The sequence below is a fragment of the Podarcis erhardii genome, assembly GCF_964252035.2.
Source record: "Podarcis erhardii genome assembly, chromosome: 14".
NCBI lineage: Eukaryota > Metazoa > Chordata > Lepidosauria > Squamata > Lacertidae > Podarcis > Podarcis erhardii.
Window position 1 is genome coordinate 6,594,358 of NC_138503.1, and position 20,499 is coordinate 6,614,856.

General features: G+C 40.2%; 1 protein-coding gene across 16 annotated transcripts in view; it reads right to left on the reverse strand.

Moving 5' to 3' along the window:
* TCF12 (transcription factor 12) overlaps positions 1-20,499 on the reverse strand; it is a 166,581-nt gene that overhangs the window by 13,603 nt on the left and 132,479 nt on the right. For 10 of the 16 annotated variants that reach the window (XM_081838903.1, XM_081838909.1, XM_081838905.1 and 7 more), the window contains 4 exons: positions 17,661-17,739; positions 14,561-14,634; positions 12,185-12,256; positions 10,779-10,985 (listed from right to left, as the gene is read on the reverse strand). In XM_081838903.1, the coding sequence (XP_081695029.1) occupies positions 10,779-10,985; positions 12,185-12,256; positions 14,561-14,634; positions 17,661-17,739 (432 nt within the window). The remainder of the gene's footprint in view (positions 1-10,778; positions 10,986-12,184; positions 12,257-14,560; positions 14,635-17,660; positions 17,740-20,499) is intronic. The other 6 variants (XM_081838904.1, XM_081838911.1, XM_081838901.1 and 3 more) reach the window with 3 other exon arrangements.

Genomic DNA, 20,499 nt, shown 5'->3' on the forward strand with positions numbered 1-20,499 from the left:
AGCTTTCCTGACAATATGGTTTTTGAATGCTCGATTAGCTTTTACCTTGTCGTACCACAAATATGCATGCCACCCAAAAGCATTATTAAACCCTTCCAAATCCAAGATATCAGTGTTCTCAAGAAGTAGCCAGTCTTTCAACCAGCAGAATGCTGTTGATTCATAGTACAGCTTCATGTCTGGCAGGGCAAACCCCCCTCTTTAGCATCAGTCAATATTTTGAATTTTATTCTGGGCTTTTTGCCCTGCCAGACAAATTTAGAAATATCTCTTTGCCACCTCTTGAAACAGTCCATCTTGTCCACAATCTGTAAAGTTTGAAACAAAACTTCGGAAAGGACCTTCAGAAAGGGACTGAAAAAGAACCAGGGGCCTCAAGATTTGATCCTTTGAGACCATTACTCACACCTTTGGGCCTTGACGTGCAAGAGAAAGTGACACCACCGCCAAAAGGAGAAGAACTTTTGGGAGCAGTAGGAGGAGAATAGATATACTGCAACATGACTCTGCAACTATTAAGCTGGAATATTAACGGTTGTAACTCCCCTCAGAAAAGGAAGAAGATCTTTCATATTTTAAAAAAGGAACAATTGGACTTAATTTGCCTACAGGAAACGCATGTGATTAGGCTCCACCGGAAGGTTTTAATCAACAAGAGGCTTGGCCAAGAATTTATTTCATCTGACAAAGTGAAGAAGAGAGGGGTTGTCATCTACACAAAAGAGAGCCTATCACCAAAGTTCCTTTTTAAAGATGAACAAGGAAGAATTGTGGCAATTGAAATTCAAATACAAGGAGAAAAATATTTGATTTTAGGAATTTATGCACCAAACGAGGGGAAGTCGGAATTTTACAAGAAGTTGCATGAGACAATGTTGGACCATATGGACTACAACAATATTATTATGATGGGCGATATGAATGGGGTGGTGTCTACGGATATGGATAAAGCACAAGGACAAAACATTACAAAAGACGGCAGACTACCTAAAACTTTCTTTGATTTAACTGACAATATGGACTTGATTGACATTTGGAGAACAAAAAACCCCCTAGGGAGAGAAGGGACCTTCTTCTCTGAAGCCAAAATGACCTGGACTAGAATTGACCAAATATGGATAACTAGAGGACTGGCACCAAAGACCAGAAAGGTGGAAATCTGCCCCAAAACCTGCTCCGACCATAACGCCTTGAAGTTGGAAATGAAGTTAACATTAACTGGTTCCTTCAGATGGAAGATGAATGACACCCTATTAAGAGATCAAGAGATAGTTAAGAAGGCCCAAAAGACCTTGAGAGATTATTTTGAAGTAAATTTGAGAACCACAGTGGAAAAAAGAGTAATCTGGGACGCAAGTAAAGCGGTCATGAGAGGGTTTCTGATACAACAGAATGCTATAAAAAAGAGAACTCAAAATGAGAAAAAAGAGAAGATTTTGGAGAAAATAAAAGAAGGAGAGAAAAAATTAAGATCGAAACCAAAGTCACAGGAAACTCTGAGAGAAATTAAATTATACCAAGTACAATATTTGAAATTGATAAACCAGGAAATTGAGTGGAAAATTAAACAAATGAGACAAAAGACTTTTGAATCAGCAAATAAATGTGGGAAACTGCTAGCGTGGCAGTTGAAAAAAAGACAGAAGTTGAACACGGTTACAAATCTTGAGGTGGAAGGAAGAAACATCCAGAATCCCTGGGAGATCAGAAAGTGCTTCCAGAGATACTTCAAACAACTTTACACTCAGGGGCCACAGAATGAGACTGAGATAGACCAATTTATAAGAACCAATGGATTACAAAAAATATCTCAGGAAAATAAGACAATATTAAATCATAAAATCACAGAACAGGAGATTGAAGGTGCCATTCAAAATATGCAATTAGGCAAATCTCCAGGACTGGATGGACTAACCTCCAAGTATTATAAGACTCTGACAGACTATTTAATTCAACCATTAAAGGAGGTGTGCAACGAGATTTTGGAGGGAAAGAAGGCGCCGGAGTCGTGGAAAGAAGCTTTTATCACATTAATACCAAAATCTGAATCTGAAAAGACACAACTCAAAAACTACCGTCCCATATCCCTTTTAAATGTGGATTATAAAATTTTTGCAGATATTTTGGCTAACAGACTAAAGAGAGTTTTAAATGAAGTGATACACAAAGATCAGGCAGGCTTTCTTCCAGGCAGACATCTTTCTGATAATACAAGGAACATTATTGACATTTTGGAGTTATTGCAAACCAATATTAAAACAAAAGCAGTTTTAATTTTCATTGACGCGGAGAAGGCCTTTGACAATATTTCTTGGAATTTTATGAAGAAAAATCTTAAGGGAATGGGAGTGGGACGGGGGTTTGAAAATGGCATAGAAGCAATTTATTCAGAACAAAAAGCAAAATTGATAGTTAATAATGTGGTGTCAGAAGAGTTTAGAATAGAAAAAGGAACACGACAGGGATGCCCTATCTCTCCATTGTTATTTATTTCGGTCCTGGAGGTGCTTTTGAACATGATTAGAAGGGACCAGATGATCCAAGGAATTAAGGTCGGAGCCAAACAATATAAACTTAAGGCATTTGCAGATGACTTGGTGTTGACATTACAGGAGCCAGAATCTAGTACGAAAAGGATGTTAGAATTGGTTCAAGAATTTGGTCATGTGGCAGGTTTTAAACTGAACAAGCAAAAAACTAAGGTTTTAGAGAAAAATTTGACAACAATGGAAAAAGAAAGGTTTCAGAAGGAGACAGATTTAACTGTGGTTAAGAAAGTGAAATACCTAGGGATTAACATGACGGCCAAAAATTTGAATTTGTTTAAAGATAACTATGAGAAATGTTGGATAGAAGTTAAAAAAGATCTAGAAATTTGGTCAAAATTGAAGCTTTCCTTGTTAGGCCGGATCGCTGCTATAAAGATGAATGTATTGCCGAGAGTGCTGTTGTGCTTGACTCCTCCTTGCAGTTTTTCCACAAGCATTTGGCTGGCTACTGTGAGAACAGGAAGCTGGACTAGATGGGTCATTAGCCTGATCTAGCAGGCTCTTCAGATGTTCTTATGCTCATGCTGCCAATGCAGAGTTATGGCTCCCCTCCTATGACACAATGCTTCTACCATTAATTGAAGAAGATTCAAGAGAAGTGAAGTTAAAAGTACCGTAAATGGGAAGGGAAATAATATCACCACACAACCAAGGTCCTATTCTTATAATTTATATACCGCCCTATATCGGCAGGTCTCAGAATATAAAACCACAAGGTACATAATCAAAATAAAAACAACCACCACCCAACAACCCCCCAAACACGTTTTAAAAGGGCATAGGATGTCAATCAAATAAACCAAAGGCCTAGTTAAAGAGGAATGTTTTTGCCTAATGCATAAAGGTGTATAATGAAGGCTCCAGGCGAACCTCCCTGGGGAGAGCATTCCACAGACGGGGAGCCACTGCCAAAAAGGCCCGTTCCTGTGTTGCCAGCCTCTGAATCTCTCTTGGAGGAGGCATGCAAAGAAGAGCCTCAGAAGATGATCTCAGGGTTCAGGGAGGTTCATATGGAAAGAGGCGGTCCTTGAGGTATTGCGGTCCTGAGCAGTTTAAGGCTTTATAGGTCAAAACCAGCACTCTGAATTGGGCCCGGAAAATAATTGGGAGCCAGTGCAGTCGACCAGGATTGGTGTAATATGCTCAAACCATCTCGCTCCGGTGAGCAACCTGGCCTTGCAACAACAAACATTTTATTATTTGTACCCCACCCATCTGATGGGGTTGTCCCGGCCATTCTAAGCAGCTTCCAGCATATACAAAAGCATAATTAAACATTAAAAGCATTAAATATTAAGCACTTCCCGATACAGGGCTGCCTTCAGAGGTCTTCTAAAGGTTGTAACATATCTCAAGGGTTGAGAGTTGGGTTGTAAGAGTTTGTCTCCTCCCCCCTCATGAGAGATCCCTTCTTGCAGCATCAGTGTCAATATCATACATTTTTTGCTGATTTGCTGCCAGGATTGATGACATGCTTCACAATGAACCCTTGGTTGCTGGCACTGGAAGGCCTATGCTAATAAGTTTGGCAGGTCAAAGGTCATCCCCCTCCCCCCTTTAACACACGTATTCATGGGAGAAGGAACAACAAATGCAAACCTGAAAGGGGGGCAAGCAATCAAGCACTACTATAGAGATGAAGCTTTTTTTTATAGGAATAAATAGCAGAGAACAGCAGCTAAAAGATTAAGCCTTTAATTAAATAGGTTTATTGCCCACAGTTACACATGAGAACCCCTGCTTTTCAATAAATCCTTCAAGCCTAGTAAACTGCTGAGCTTTGAATCCCTCTTGAGTAATTAATGCAGCTTTTCTCTTTAACATTTAGTGTGGGTTTTACTGAGACAGAGATAAATACCCTTATGCAAGTTCATGCTTTAATTTACTGTTTCCTGTGAACTCCAATTCATCCTGATTTGTTGTTTTACTTTCCAAATGCAAGATTCTTCCACAAAGACAGATGCATACTAGTCAAACATTTTCTAGATTCTCTTATTTTCCTTTTAACATAGAACCGTGCCTCAGGTTAGTGTAAAGTTTCACAATAATATCAATAGTCACCAGATAGAAATAGAAATACAAACAAGTTTCTATATGAAGAAAGTGTGAAACTCTCCGGGGGTGGAGGGTTAAAAATAAAACTTTGTTAAATTCTGCCCTAGAAGTTTGGTATATCTTTATTCTAGTTATGCTCAAATCCAAATAACATTCAAGCTGCTAATCATGAAATGTCTTACGGGCAAAGTAGCTACAGAATATTATTAATTTTTTATTCTTCAAGCAATGTCCAAACCTAACAGCTACCAGATTCTTGATAATGTTAAAATCTAAGACTAATCCAACAATGACAGACAGATCAAATGTTAGATTCAGAAAACAGTCTTGAAACTTTGAAAGTGAAGATGAACTTCTAGGAACATATGATAGGGGACTCAAGAAAATAATTTAGATTAAATATTTTGCCAGGAATGTCATTACACAGCAATGTAAGGAATAGAATCATAGAATTGTAGAGTTGGAAGGGGTGCTAAGGATCATCTAGTCCAGCCCCCTGCAATGCAGGAATATGCAGCTGTCCCATACGGGGATCAAACTTGCAAGCTTGGCATTCTTAGCACCATGCTCTAACCAACTGAACCACCCAGGCATGTTAACCAAGTACAATATCAAATCAACTTAAATGAGTTCTCAGGTTGATGAACTAAACCCCATTAGATCATCAACTGAATTCAAACAGTAACTTTCTTAATAAGATACTTCAGGAAATATTAATTTCTGGAATTTCAAAACCTGGCCAGAATGTTAACTTTGCAACAATATTGGCAGTGTTTAGACATCACACTAAGCCATAGTTTAGAGCAAACTTAGTCTGGATTACAGTGGTGCCTCGCAAGACGAAATTAATCCGTTCCGCGAGTCTCTTCGTCTTGCGGTTTTTTCGTCTTGCGAAGCACGGCTATTAGCGGCTTTAAGAAAAAGGAAACAAACTCGCAAGAACTCGCAAGACGTTTCGTCTTGCAAAGCAAGCCCATAGGGAAATTCGTCTTGCGAAGCACCTCAAAAAACGGAAAACTCTTTCGTCTAGGGAGTTTTTCGTCTTGCGAGGCATTCGTCTTGCGGGGCACCACTGTACTCAACTCTCACTCTAAGGTAGCAGTCCTAAAGTAACTGACACTGAAACCAGTAGGTTTCACATCTGATCAAGGTGACAAAAAGAGAGAGCAAAGGACAACTCCCCTGCTGAAAAAAATCCTGGCATCCAACAAAACGAGGACCCATTTGAGGGGGCATTTCCATGTAGGCAAAGCCAAGCCTATGAACACAAGGATCAAGCATAAAGAACCAACAGTCTCCCATGCATCACAGATTTTTGAGGGGATGTTTACTGAAACCTTATCAGGTGCGACACTAAACACCAGCAGGAGCGCTAGCACCTGTAGGTGCTGCACTGGCAACCCCTGCACTATACATTTCTTGCAGCGGACCGAGAAAAGTACAGCATGTACAAGCAGCTTGCAAAATAGGACTCTTTAACTTGTTACTGAGTACCGAGTACAAAAGGAAATACGTCAAAGAATAGAGAGACAGCCAACTTACTTGAAAGTGCTCAACATGTCTGGCAAGAGAACTAGTGAAGGACTCGGCTCCCTACTTTAGCTTAAAGTTATTGCAGTTCATGCCAATGCCAGGCTTCTCCCAAAAAGCACAATGGAATCTAACAGTAATGTAGGCTTCCAAACATGAAATAGAAGGCAAAATGGTGGGTTGCTTTTAAGATTTAAAATGTTCATTGAGTAAAGAGCAGGGAAAGTGTAACAGCCAGCACAACAGAACACACCAAAACAACAATTAAGCAGAGATACAGGAAATGGTTTTTTTAAAGCTGGCAGAAAACTTAAGCAAGTGTTACAATAAAACCATGTCTGGTTATGCAAGTCATAAAAAATAAGACTTACATTACTCATTTCCTTGTTTCTTCTGCCAAGGACATTTTCAAGGAAATTTAATTATTTTTTCTAAGAGTTAAGAAGTTAAAATGAGCTGCAATGGGATGTCCAAAATATATTGCTAAATCTTAATGAACTTTTTTTGGCCAAGATTTACTCAGAAGGGCAAACTTTCCTACTTCATCAGTGCTTCAGTCAACATACATGATCTTCCCCAACCTAGTGTTCTCCAGATGTTTAGAACTGCAACTCCTTTCAGACCCAGCCAGCATAGAAGGCTTTGTCCTATGCATTCTATCGACTGAGAGCAGTCAGAATTCCATCAACAAAAATTATATGGAGAAGAAACTACTAGGCACCCATCCTTCACTCAGGCCAAGGGATTCAGACTGCTCAGCTGTGCATGATGCCTCCATATCCGACTGGTGAACCCTCCACAGTTTCTTCTTAGAGAGCAAGCTAGAATGAGAAAACCTTAGCTCTTCCTCCCTGGTGCTTCAGAGGTGATGAGAGGGGTAAGGAGGTTTGGCCTTATAACATTATTACTTTCATAATGTTATATTTGATTAAGAGCTATACTCGTAATGTTCACCAATATTAGCATGTCTACTTGCACTAGTCAGCCAGCCCAACAAATCTGAGCACATTTTCTATCTCACCACTGAAGACAATCCTATACCAGACCCACCAGTCTGTTTCTCCCTTAGTACCTATGATGTAGAGCCCATCATTTCTGAATTAAATGGGGATTCAGGACAAGTTTCCAGTGATACACACAGACCATGACTGCATCTTCTACATAAATCACAATCTCTACACCGAATATGTAGTTCAAAAAAATGAAATTGGTTCTTACTATTTCTATTTGCAGATTAGGTTGGAAGACATTTTATCTTGAGTATGCCACTTCCTACTGGATTTGATAGGCAGGGACCTAAGAATCTTTTGCCTCTTCCAGGGGGAGGAGTCATCTTGCCCCTCCAGATCAATCTGGCAGAGCAGAAATAACTCCTCAACCCTAAAAATCAAAACACAAAAACAGAACCATGCAAGGGAATAGGAAAGAGAAAATAACAGAAAGAAACAAGCTGAACAAACAGCATCACTAAGCACTGTGTGCAGATTGAAGGATGCAGGTTGCAGCCATGATGCCCAAACACCACAGAAGAGGGATGCAAAGTGTTTGCGAATTTGGCAAACACTTACCATATTTTTTGCTCTATAAGACTCACTTTTTCCCTCCTAAAAAGTAAGGGGAAATGTGTGTGCGTCTTATGGAGCAAATGCAGGCTGTGCAGCTATCCCAGAAGCCAGAACAGGAAGAGATTGCTGCTTTCGCTGCGCAGCGATCCCTCTTGCTGTTCTGGCTTCTGAGATTCAGAATATTTTTTTTCTTGTTTTCTTCCTCCAAAAACTAGGTGCATCTTGTGGTCTGGTGCATCTTATAGAGTGAAAAATACGGTACTCCACAAAGATACCTTTTATAAGAATTACACAAAAACAAAAATCATCCGAATTAGGACTTTGGTAGCAGTCCAAGAAGATCAAGTTAGAAGAGTATTAAAATTTAATTGTCAAGGGTAAGAAGCCTGATATCCACAAGAATATCAGAGTTTGACATTTTGCTCTTTGCTGACCACAACAAATGCAGCTTCTCTCTCTTCTTCTGTATTTCAGTGGTTAGTTTGTTCCACCAGAGCACATCTGCAATGAATGGATACACAGTGGCTGAGTTCCAGAAAATCTCAATATCCTTTCTACAAATGGCCAGGACAACATGGACCAATAGAAACAAAAAGGAATCCAGTTAGGGGTACCAGAAGAAACAAACTCTTAGGATATATGCAGAGAGGGGCAAAGTGGAAGGCGAGAATATACCCAGAGCCTTGCATAAGATTAAGAACAGTCTTTTACTTCCCATATAAGCCTGGTCAGTGAGTTTCATAAACTCAAAACCAAGTCCCCCATTTAACCTACTTTTCCAGTGTGAAGTGTTTGGTTCGGCCCCCCCCCACTTTATTTCCTTCTTCATTATAGCTTCTCTCTGCACCAAAATGCATGAATAACAAAGGCATTCTAGTTTCAAGGCAATCATACAGGAAGGAGGGAGGAATGGCATTATATGTACAGGATGTGTACACTTGTGAATAGATCCATGACCTGGAGCATGGAAAGCAGATTGAGAGAATATGGGTAAAAACTGTAGGAGAGAGAAACAACAGTGACCTTACTGTGGGTGTCTGCTATAGACCGCCAAGCCAGACTCAAGTCTTGGATGATGCCTTTCTAGAGCAGATTACCAAACATTTGAAAAGGAGAAATACAGTGGTCATGGTAGACTTCAACTTCCCCGATATTGTTGGAACTCAAACACTGCCAAGAATGTAAGGACTGACAAATTCCCCCATTGCCTTGCTATCAATTTCATTTCCCAGAAGGTGGAAGAAGCAACAAAGGAATCATCTATCTTGGACCTGGTCCTCACCAACGAGGAACTATTCAACAAAATGGAAGTACAGTGGTACCTTGCTTTAAGAACAGTCCGGTTTAAGAACGATTCGGTTAACAAACTCTGCAAAACTGGAAATAGTGTCCCGGTTTGAGAACTCTACCTCGGTCTAAGAACGGAATCCAAACGGTGGGAGGGCACCAGCGGCGGGAGGCCTCATTAGGGAAAGCACGCCTCAGTTTAAGAACCGTTTTGGTTTAAGAATGGACTTCCGGAACAGATTAAGTTCATAAACCAAGGTACCACTGTACTGGGAAACTTGAGAGGAAGTGATCATGTCCTCCTGGGTTTCATGATACAGAGGCAAGGAAAAGCTGAGTGTAGTTGCACGCACTCTGGACTTCAAGAAGGCCCAATTTCAAAAGCTTAAGGAACTACTGGATGAGAGCCCATGGTCAGAAAAGAGAGTCCAAAATGGATGGGAGCTTCTTCAAGTTGAAATATTGAAGGCCCAAATGCAGACAATTCCAACAAGAAAGAATATTGGGAGGCATCTAAGGAAACCAGTGTTGATGTGTAAGTTTCTGACAGTAAGAGCTGTTCTGACAGTGGAATGGTCTGCCATGGCCATCTGCCAAAGATGCTTTTGTTGAGATTTCTGCATCACAAGGGGTTGGACTAGATGATCCTCAGGGGCCCTTCCAACTATAGAATCATAAATTTCCAACTCTAGAATCATAAACTTAGCCTGCTGATAATGTCTATCATGAAATTATATGAATGCCTGAAGCCAAACATGCCACTGGGGGGGGGGGGGAGTTTAACAGGAAACAAACTAGTCTCCTTGATGCTTAATAGTATTGATATAAATGGAAGTGAAAGTCACTTTGTTTTATATATTGTACCCCTTCACCAACTACTTTGATGGGAGGTGAAATCCTGCCTTCATTAAGAAATACCCAGCTGTGAACCTGTTTAAAAGGAAACATTCTCAGAATAGCCAGCAGCTTTGAAAACCAGGCTGTAAACAAGCCAACCTAAACTGTTTGAGGGGAGAAATGAACAGAAGTAAATCTGCGATATCATTTTTTTACACAATGATTTCAGCGTCTCACTCTGATTCATGGCTGTCTTAAATCCATTTATGTAGAATGATTCATATATGTATTAATGACAGTGAGATATTTCTCTCTTCTGGGGATGAGGGAGAAGATTAGTCTAAGGACTTTGCCTTCCCATTGTTACATAAACTACAGCTGTGCTCAAAGTCATTACATTTACATTCTGAGTTTGGGCACAACCTGGTTTCACATACCAGCAGCTTCTTTCCAGGCTTGTTTGCCAGCATCTGTTACTAGAAGTTGGTTGCATTTTATAACCATTTTTCCAACCCAGAACACTTGAGACCAATTCCATCCTCCTTGACTGCTTTCCCAGTTCAATCTCCATGTTTGCTACTTCAAGCAGAACATGGCCTGCCAATTATTAAACATCTGGAAAAATCATATGTATAAGCTCAAGTACTATTAGCAAAAGTCTCCGGTTTCTGTATCGGTCAAAGCAGCAGGATTTTACAGAGCGTTCACCAGGCGAACCACTTTAGCTGTTCCCCTCTTTCTGCCCTCCCTTCCCCACACTCTACATTCCTTCCAAATGGGAACTACCAGCAGATGCATCAGGCTGCCATTTCTTCTTCCACAATCACTATCACTAGTTTGGTTTCTGACAGATGTTACTGATGCATAGCATCAAATCTTCAAGCTTCAGTTCTACTAAAAATTAAATCAAGAGTCAGTCCGTTTAACACATTCAGTAGATTAAATAGCTACTTACTATTGAGGCTTGCCGACTGGTGGTTACAAGGCTGGATGCTCCATAATTTGAGTTCAAACTACTAACTGGCCCATTGTGGGAAGATCCCAGTAAACTATGTATCTCTCCATGGGCGCTCGGCAGGCTCGTTGAAGGCCCCACCGCATGGCTCCTCAGCACATTGATGGCATCATCGAGTCTGTCCAAGCGATCCTCCATCCGGGACTGCTGTTAGGATTCAGAAGGAGCACAAAGGTCATTTATTGTACACATCTGCTAAACCCATTATATACTGTCATGCTTTCTACAATGGAAGACATGAAAGGCAAGTGAAATGCAATATCAAAAGGATTTCAAACGCAGCTAAGCAGCACTATAAACAAATAGGTGGGTAGTGGGGGCAGGTAGCTGATCGGAGAGGATGTGGAATTACTTCTGTCTAAAAAAAGAAAAGGATGTTTTTCAACATTCGGTTATTTGTAAGATTAATGCTATTTGATATTTTAGGATGCAACTTGAAGAAAGAAAAACCAGCAAAAAATGTCAAAATCTCAATTTGGATTTAAAAATAAAATTGCTGCATAGTTTTGCTGAAATGAAATGTTGGCCTTTTCAGTCAAATGTTGGCCTTTTAGTCAGCAAATGACTGGTGGAGCAGATAAAATACTGAAGACCCAGGTACAAATCCAATCCACCCTACAAACTCCCTCCCAACTAAGCCACAAAGATCAAAAAGCGTCCTTAAGACAACTCACAATCCTTTAGCCCTAAAACCCACCTCATTTGATAGCTATGATAAAGCAAACATTTTAGAAATTAATCTGAGCTCAATCCAAATACAATTTACATACCAAAAGGAAATTTGGATTTCTCCCCCCCCCTTTTTTTAAAGGAAGTTTGTATTTCTTATTTCAAGCTGTCACTTTCCCAAAGAGCTCAGAACAGTATTTCAAAACAATTCTGTAAAGTAGGTGAGGCTGAAATAATAGCTTGCATTAGGCTAAGTGAATTCTGTGGCAGTGTGGGGATTTTGAATCTAGATTTTCTGCATCGAAAACCAACACTCTAGCCACTGCACCAACTATGGCGTTTTACTGTCCTTAACTTAGGCTTATTGTTTATTTAAACAGAGTAGACAAAAATCAGCTTAACCTTGGAAACTCTCTACGAAGTGACATAACAAAATGGTTGAAGGAAATGTGTTATCTACAGCTTTCACCAAACTAGCACCCTCCACATGTTTTGGAGCACCAATTCCCCAAGATGGCTAGGACTGGTAGGAGTTCTAGTCCAAAATATCTGAAGGGCAGCTGGTTGGCAAAGATTACCATACTATACTATATGGTATTTACTGCTACTTTAGGAAAGAATCTGTAAGTAGTGTTAACTGGAAAAATAAAAAGGCACCATCTAAAGAGAAATAGTACCTCACAGACATCCTTTAAGAATGACATAGCATCTTGCAAATGCTCGTGAAGTTGTTGCTCAACTCGATTTTTCTGGCAAAGTCAAGACAGAACAAGAAGCAAAGCACAGGTTAAGTAATTTTAAAGAGGTGAGATCAACAGCTAGTATGTGTGATAGCCTCAGTGGTTAGTTAAGTTAATTCAACAAAGACTTAAATTATACTGAGAAATGAGAAGATAAAATACCGAATACTGTAGTAACATTGGAAACCTAATTTCCACATACTGCTTACATTTATTAGTAAAATATATGGCAGTAACAGAATACTCTTATTTGTTAGTTGCATGGAAAATGTTATTATTATTTTTTATCATTGTAGGTCTTCTTCGTTCCACCCCCACCACACCATTTCCTAACATTGTACAGTGGTAACTCGGGTTACAGATGCTTCAGGTTACACACTCCGCTAACCCAGAAATAGTACCTCAAGTTAAGAACTTTGCTTCAGGATAAGAACAGAAATTGTGTGGCGGCAGTGGGAGGCTCCATTAGCTAAAGTGGTACCTCAGGTTAAGAACAGTTTCAGGTTAAGAGCGGACCTCCAGAACGAATTAAGTTCTTAACCCAAGGTACCACTTTACTTCCAGCTATACTTGATTACTGGTTGCCTGCAAGTGAATGTCCTCAGAATCCCGACCAAAGGCTATGTGCCATTTCTATGTAGCACACAACACAGAAGAATAGATGAGAAAAAAGCCCTACTCATTCTAGCAATCTGTTTCTCACAGGGCTAAACAGAGACCTATGGGAATCTCACAGGCAGGCAAGGGAGCAATAAACTTCCCCTGATGTTATTCCCCAACTAGTATTCAGAAGCATGCTGCCTCTGATCTTGGAGATAAAATGTGCCATCATGACTTGTAGCCACCGATAGTTTTACCCTCCATTAATAGAATCATAGAGTTGGAAGAGACCACAAGGGCCATCGAGTCCAACCCCCTGCCAAGCAGGAAACGTCATCAGAGCACTCCTGACATATGGTTGTCAAGCCTCTGCTTAAAGACCTCCAAAGAAGGAGACTCCACCACACTCCTTGGCAGCAAATTCCACTGTCAAACAGCTCTTACTGTCAGGAAGTTCTTCCTAATATTTAGGTGGAATCTTCTTTCTTGTAGTTTAGATCCATTGCTCCGTGTCCGCTTCTCTGGAGCAGCAGAAAACAACCTTTCTCCCTCCTCTATGTGACATCCTTTTATATATTTGAACATGGCTATCATATCACCCCTTAACCTCCTCTTCTCCAGGCTAAACATGCCCAGCTCCCTGTCTAGTCCCTTTTAAAGCCATTCAAGTTGATGGCCATTACCACATTGTGTGGTAGCAAATTCCATAGTTAAACATTGTGTTGTGCAAACTAGTGCTTCCTGTTTGCATCTTCCACTATTCAGCTTTATTGGATGACCCTGGATTCTAGTTTCAAGAGGGAGGGAGAAAAACCTCAACAGCCACTTTCTTTACTTTTTTTGTTTACCATGGCATTTGCCTTCTTTTCTAAACCAAAAAACTCTAAATGCAACTTTTTCTCATATGAAAGTTGTTCTCGTCACCTAATCACTTTGATTATCCATGTCCAACTCTATATTATTCTTGTTGAGATAAGTGCTCTGTAGATACGGCAGGTGTTAAAGAAATAACAGAGATGAAAGTCATAGCAACAGCGAAGGAAAGTTAGAATCCATCATCTCTATACCAATTTCCATATCAAATTATCAAGCTCTTATTTCCTAAATAAAGAGTTATCATACTTTTTTGTAACAAGATGAGCAAGACATAGTTTAATACTTTTATAGAAACACAGAATAGTAGAATTGGAAGGAACTCCAAGGGTCATCATCTAGTCTAATCGCCTGCAATGCAGGAATCTCAACACACAGTTCCCCATCCAATTTGAAACCATACCAGACCCTGCTTAGCTTTGCAAATGTGCTAGCAGTTTTACTGCTGCACCACTAGTTCCATTGTTATGACAGTTTCATAGTCAAACACTGAAGACAAAAACAAAAAAATGCAAGATTTTTTTTTTTTTTTAATTGTGAAGCATTTGCACACCTTTTTTCTTGCATGAATTTGCTGATGGGTTACAAAAAGGTAGCATCATTTCTAACAAGACTATCACATAAGCTGTCTTTAATACAGAAGCTTGATGCCCAGCAAACAGATGGCCAAAGACCCACCCTACATATTTGGTATTGTTCATTTAAAGACAGCCATTTTTGTTAGCAAAAAATCAATTTGTAATGCTGTACTACTGCTTCCTTTAAGGACTGTAGAATTTATTAAAATTAAAGTGCTATCTTTTGGCAATGAAGTCATAACTAGCTTTAAATAATTCTTACCAAAGAGTGTAGAGAATTTTCATAGTTTGGAGAGGAAGGGGCTTGTCCTCCAGTCCTTGACCACTGACTGGCACCTGTCAAAATCAACCAGAAGAAATTCTGATGCAGGCAATTTACTGTAGTAAAGTGAAGTTCCACATCATTTGTAACACAAGACTTCTTAGCTTCTAAAACTTGAGCTTTGGGAAGGACTGTAGTTCAGTGGCAGAGCACTGGGATCTCCAGGTAGAGCTTGGAAATGCTCCTTCCTGAAACCAGCTGTTGCTGGTTTGAGTACACAATACTGAGTGCTAGATGGCCTAGTGGTCTAATTCTGTATGACGCAGCTTCCTATGTCCTAGAATTCTATCACAGATGCTGGGAGTTTCCTAGATAGTATGGTAGTTTCCCAAGAGAGACAAATATGCACCAACACAAATGTTGTTTACTTATTTAGAAAACAATGGATGCTGTCCATCTAGATGGAGGGAGGAAATCTTAGGGCAGTTTACAATAAAATCATAAAAGCAGATGGGGAAGCAATGAATATTGTAGGGCAGTTAGCAACTGAACATCTAGCGATGTTTCCCAAATGCTGGATACTCTTTGCTATGACCCTAAATCGAGGCAGATAAAATAACCTCCTGAGAGCCTAACATGGAATAAGATCAGATTGGCATGAAATCACGAGTTCCTTTAAATAGCATGAATTATTTTAAATGAATGCAGCACTCAACGGCAACATATTGCATCAGAAAAGTTATGACTCTGCTGAAAACAGGAATCCTACGTAGAAATTAGCCTTGTCAAAAGACTCCCCCTTGAACCCTCTTTCTTAGTGGTGGCTGGAAGCAGAGTTAAGGAGGATGCTACGGAATCCTCAGGACTCATCGACTGAATCCTTCTGAATAAATGAAACAAAAACCTTTTCTACCCAGACCCTGGAAAACTTCTCAACAAGAGAGATTCTATCCTCTGTCCAACTTGTTTAATTACTGCCTCATTTTTATAGCCATAACACCATTTGGGGGGAAAGACAGGCAATAAAAGAAGAGTAAAGTAAGCTATTACACTCCACACCTATAATAGATCAGGATTATTGTTAGGCTTCAGCATAACAGACATCAGCTATTTTGTGTGGACATTTCACCAAGCAGCAAATGCAATACAGAGATTGCTATAAAGTTTTTTGTATAAATTGTATGAACTATATACTTTAAGAGTTACATCATCCTGCCATTAGTTCTAATTCCTTGTTAAATAACAAATTTAAGTAAATTGGGCTTTCATAAGTATTCTCTGTGTGTTGAACAGCTGTTCAACATTTACTTGGCAGCTGAGGCCCTAGTATCAATGGAAGCAATAGTATCCGCTAAGAATGATGCAGCTGCCGAAAGTACCTCTCCACACTAGACAACACTCAACCCGTTCTGACAAGCAATTCACAAAACTCCTTTAGAGTATTTTGTTTTAAGGGCACAATAATGTAACACCCACAGCATTCTCTCTTCCCTTTCCAGAACACAGCAGCAAGGAGTAGAAATTAAACACACACACATTTCACAGAAACACGTTTTCAAAAGGAAACTCAAGGTTTGTGCAGCATTATTAAAAGCAATCTCACTATCTTGTGTTGTTTGCAAGGTTTTCCTGAAATGCCTCTAACTTCAAACAGGAGTAGTACTAAGTGTTAGTCCTACTCAGGGTAGATCCCCAGAACATGACTAAATTAGGTTAATTTCAATGAGTCTGAGTAGGACTAAGTTGAAGATAATATTCAATTTTTGTAAGTTACTTCATTATACAGCAATTTTAAGCAGCCAATGAACTAAAAAGTAGCTAACTATGCTATCCCATGCATGCTGACTCAAAAGTAAATCCCATTGAATTAAATGATGTTTGCCCTCAACTAAGTGTGTTTAGCATTGTAGCCCCAATGATTGTAGGTCTTTAAAATGTAGGTGTTTCTATTATAAAAAACGGCCATTATGACAGTTATATCTTGATTTTGCTTCATTTACTTAAGAAAACTGTGAAAGAACAAATCATACAAACAAAAAACTCCATCAGCATAGAATTGATCAAGTCAAACTACCTAGGGTGAAACCAGAACCCTAAAAAGCAAGGTTGTTACAATGGCCCCATGGTGGCAAGTTATGACTGGGCCCCTTACAGTCTGGCTGAGCATGGCAGATCTCTGGGCTCCCCTTGTCAGGCCTGCGTCTATGGCTGTGATATCAGCAGATAAACCAAATTAGCTGACAGCCTGTCGGAAATTTGGCAGACTGTATCTCTGTGAAACCAGACTGCAACATCCAAATTTCTCTTAAGAAATAAACATATACCCATCTTTAAGAAGGATATGCAGAATACAATAAAGAGTAAAATGGGTAATCTAATCAGGAAGACATTAACTAAAAACTGTGAGCAGAGCTGGGTGATATCAGCTTTTCAACATTGCAGTATACCACCAGCCAAACATCGCGGTCTGGAGATAGACCGCAGTGTTGAAAAAACAAGCTGCATTGACCCCTGCCCACAAGGTGCCAGGTAAAACTGCTGCAGGAGCTGAGGCAGTTTCACCCCAGTGCCTCGCGGGCTGGGACAAAGCAGCTTGTTTGCATGGCTCAACTGGGGTGCAGAAGGGCTCTGGATCCCCAGCTGAGCCAATCTCAGTGTTCCCCCCGCTTACACACGATCCAGTGCTGGGCTGGGGGCTCCTTGAACTGCTCGGCTGAGGGGAGCGGCAACCACGCTCCCCTCAGCTGAGCAGTTTCATGGAGCCCCCCCCCCCCAGTTGCCAGCTCATGCAGATGGGAGCTCTGTAAATCTGTTTGGCCCAAAAGGACAGCTTCACATTGCTCAGCTGAGCAGTTTAAAGATGCAGAGGGAGGAACAAGCTGTATCGGCACTGTATGAGGGCAGAGTGGTATGGCGGTTACACTCAGCGTGAGGAGTCAAGAGTCTTGGCTTCCTCCAGTGGGCATTGCTAGCAGAGGGACTCAGGAGCGGCGGTGGTTTCACCAGCGATATAGCTGAGTGAAGCTGACATTGCAGTCTGCTCCTCATACTGGTCCTGAGCGATATATCACCCAGGCCTAGCTGTGAGAGGGGACCTTACCTGTGAGAGGTGATGGTGATCCAACAGGTGTTGAAGGATTTGAAGGGAAACTACTGCTAGTGTGGTCAGGCGAATAAATCTAAAGGAGAAAAGGCACAAATGCAGTAATTTGAACTAATTATTATACATTAGCAAACGGTCAGTACATACAAGGTCATAGTTTCTGTTTGAACATTTTCGAAGGAAATCAAATGGTTAGAAAGCATGTATTGATATATCGCCCAGCCCTAGTGTGCAACTGATCTAGCACAATGAAGTGAATAACCAGAGTTGTTAAGTTGCACCATAGCTCTCATTCACTGAGACAGAGTCAGAATTTTCTAGTGCCAGTGTTCGAAACTCCCATTGTTCTAGGCACATTTTGCAAAGGACCAGACCATGTGAAAAATGAACATAATATTTTAGCTGCAGTTCATTCATTTTCAGCATTGTATTCTTGTTAATAAAAAAGCGCACATAGACATTCCATTGTTGCACCCATAAACTAGGTTTAAGGTGCCATTTAGCTCCTAGCTTTCATATCTCGGTTCATATCTCTGTCTTAGTGCATAGTGCCCTGTAAGTTTCAGATGCATAATACTCACTTTATAGTCTTTCTAATAAGCATCTAAGAAACTTGGGAAGGCAAAACAAAGCCTAATATAACCACAATCGGATAAGACATGATGCTTTTAAAAAATAGAAGAAAGAAAATGTGTATTTTTAAAAGCCCACACTTAAAAGAGACCAATATTTCTTATGCAAGTGAGGGCTGCTACTTTTGCGGCTGATGACCAATGAGGAGGAATTTTCGGGGGAATTCTGCCTCTAACACATTTTCTTGCAACAAATAAGAGCCCTCTTTTGATTAGTCATGGTCCATTCTAACCAGTGGGATGCCAATATGCCTGGCCAAATGAAAAACCCTCCACACAAAGCCTAAACAACTGAGAGCCTGCAGCACCAAGCCTTGGAGCTGTTAGCACACTGTTTTAAAACACTTCAGAGTACATTTCAGTTAAGCTTTGTCATGCTAATGTCACTGGGCCTCAAGCAACAAAAGCCATTCAGGAATTACTTGGAAAAGTCAACTTCCAAACATTTTCTCCTCCTTTGTTCAAGGACTACTGGCCATTTAGCTATCTAAGCAGCACAAAGGCTGTCCCCCCCCCCCCCCCGTTTTGGAGGTAGGAATCAAAACACAGGTTCTGACAAAGAGATTTGATATAATCAACAAAGTTAAACAGCTCTCCACTTTGATCTCCTTTAAATTAAAGACCAAGTGTTTTGATTTGGCGTTAAGCACTGAAATAAACCAGATGTTTCTCCTGCCATATAACCCTCCATGGGCACAATCTTAAAAAGGTTATTGTTTGGCAAATGTTCAGGGAAACACATTACAAATGGCACAAATACCCAGATTTTCTTTGCTTTCTATCTACACTGGTTCATTATCCAAACCAATGTATAATCCGTTGGGCTTTGGGAACTTTGTGTAAATACTTTCATGTACAATTCTCTTTCTTGCCTACTCTGAGATTAAGACCACAATTATCCAGGCTTAAACCTAAAATAAAAGAACCTTTGCAAACGTATTATCTGGCCTTACATGTTTAATCACATAGTGCTCTGTATAGTCTTTAATACTTAAACTGAGGAAGAATGTTGTATCTTCTGATGATTCACACATGAAAGGCTTTTGTTTTTGAAATGATGCACACCCCCCGAATTTTACAATTAGACACTCTTTTTGTTGCTACTAACAATATTCAAAAGCTAGTAAAAAGAAGCAGGTTCACAATTTCAAGAAGATTTAACTACTTCAGCAACAGTTCATAGTGCTATGAACCAGGTTAAAAGGAAAACTCAAGAACAAACACACCGTGATCCCTTTATATTACTATCTACTTCCTGAAGTATAGCTTGCATGACACTGTTTGGGTCAGTGGGAGCAGGTGGAGAAATACCAGAATTCCAAGTGTGCAGACTTTAGCATGAACTGTTGGAGGAGATGGAAGGCATCACCATCAGCTATGACAGAAATGGTTTATGGAATGACCTACCAAGAACAGCACAGGATGGGAGACCTAAGTTACCACGGCAACTGAAGTCCACCCTTCAGTTACATATACTACTTCTTTCATCCAAACACAATAAATCTACACCCCTGCCACCTCCTGTCCTCTGTCCAACTGCCTAACCATACAAGCTAAGGTTACATTGGGGGTTTGGGTTAGGAACTTGGCCTACTCCCTCCCATTTTTCCCCCCAGGGGGCCTTGTTAGCCAAACTAGTAGCTGGGTAGGGATCAAATTCTGACCAACCCAAGCAAAAATGGCGTCTGTCAGAATAGTTAACTGGAGCCTGTCACGGCTAAAATGGCCGCTGTTTCTTTAATGCGAATAAAGCTGGGTCAGCATGACTCAGCGGTCTGCACCAAGTTGTATATATAAAGTGAGAAATGTTAGTTTGTGCTGAGGCTGGTGTTTGGGTTGGTTGGTTGATTGGTGCTGGTGTGTATAGTTGTTCAGTCGTGTTTTGCACAAAGACTTTTAATAATAATAATAATAATAATAATAATAATAATAATAATAATAATAATAATTTATTATTTGTACCCCGCCCATCTGGCTGGGTTTCCCCAGCCACTCTGGGCGGCTTCCATAAAAACCAAAAATACACTAAAATATCACAGATTAAAAACTTCCCTGAACAGGGGAATAATAAATAAAGAATAAAACTCTGCAGGGGACTCTTCTATGCAGACAAGGGTCCGAGGACCAGGCTGAAGAGACAAAGGGAGGTCAGAACCCTTTCCTTTTTTTTTTTCTTTTTTCTTTTTGCTTTTTACAAACACTGA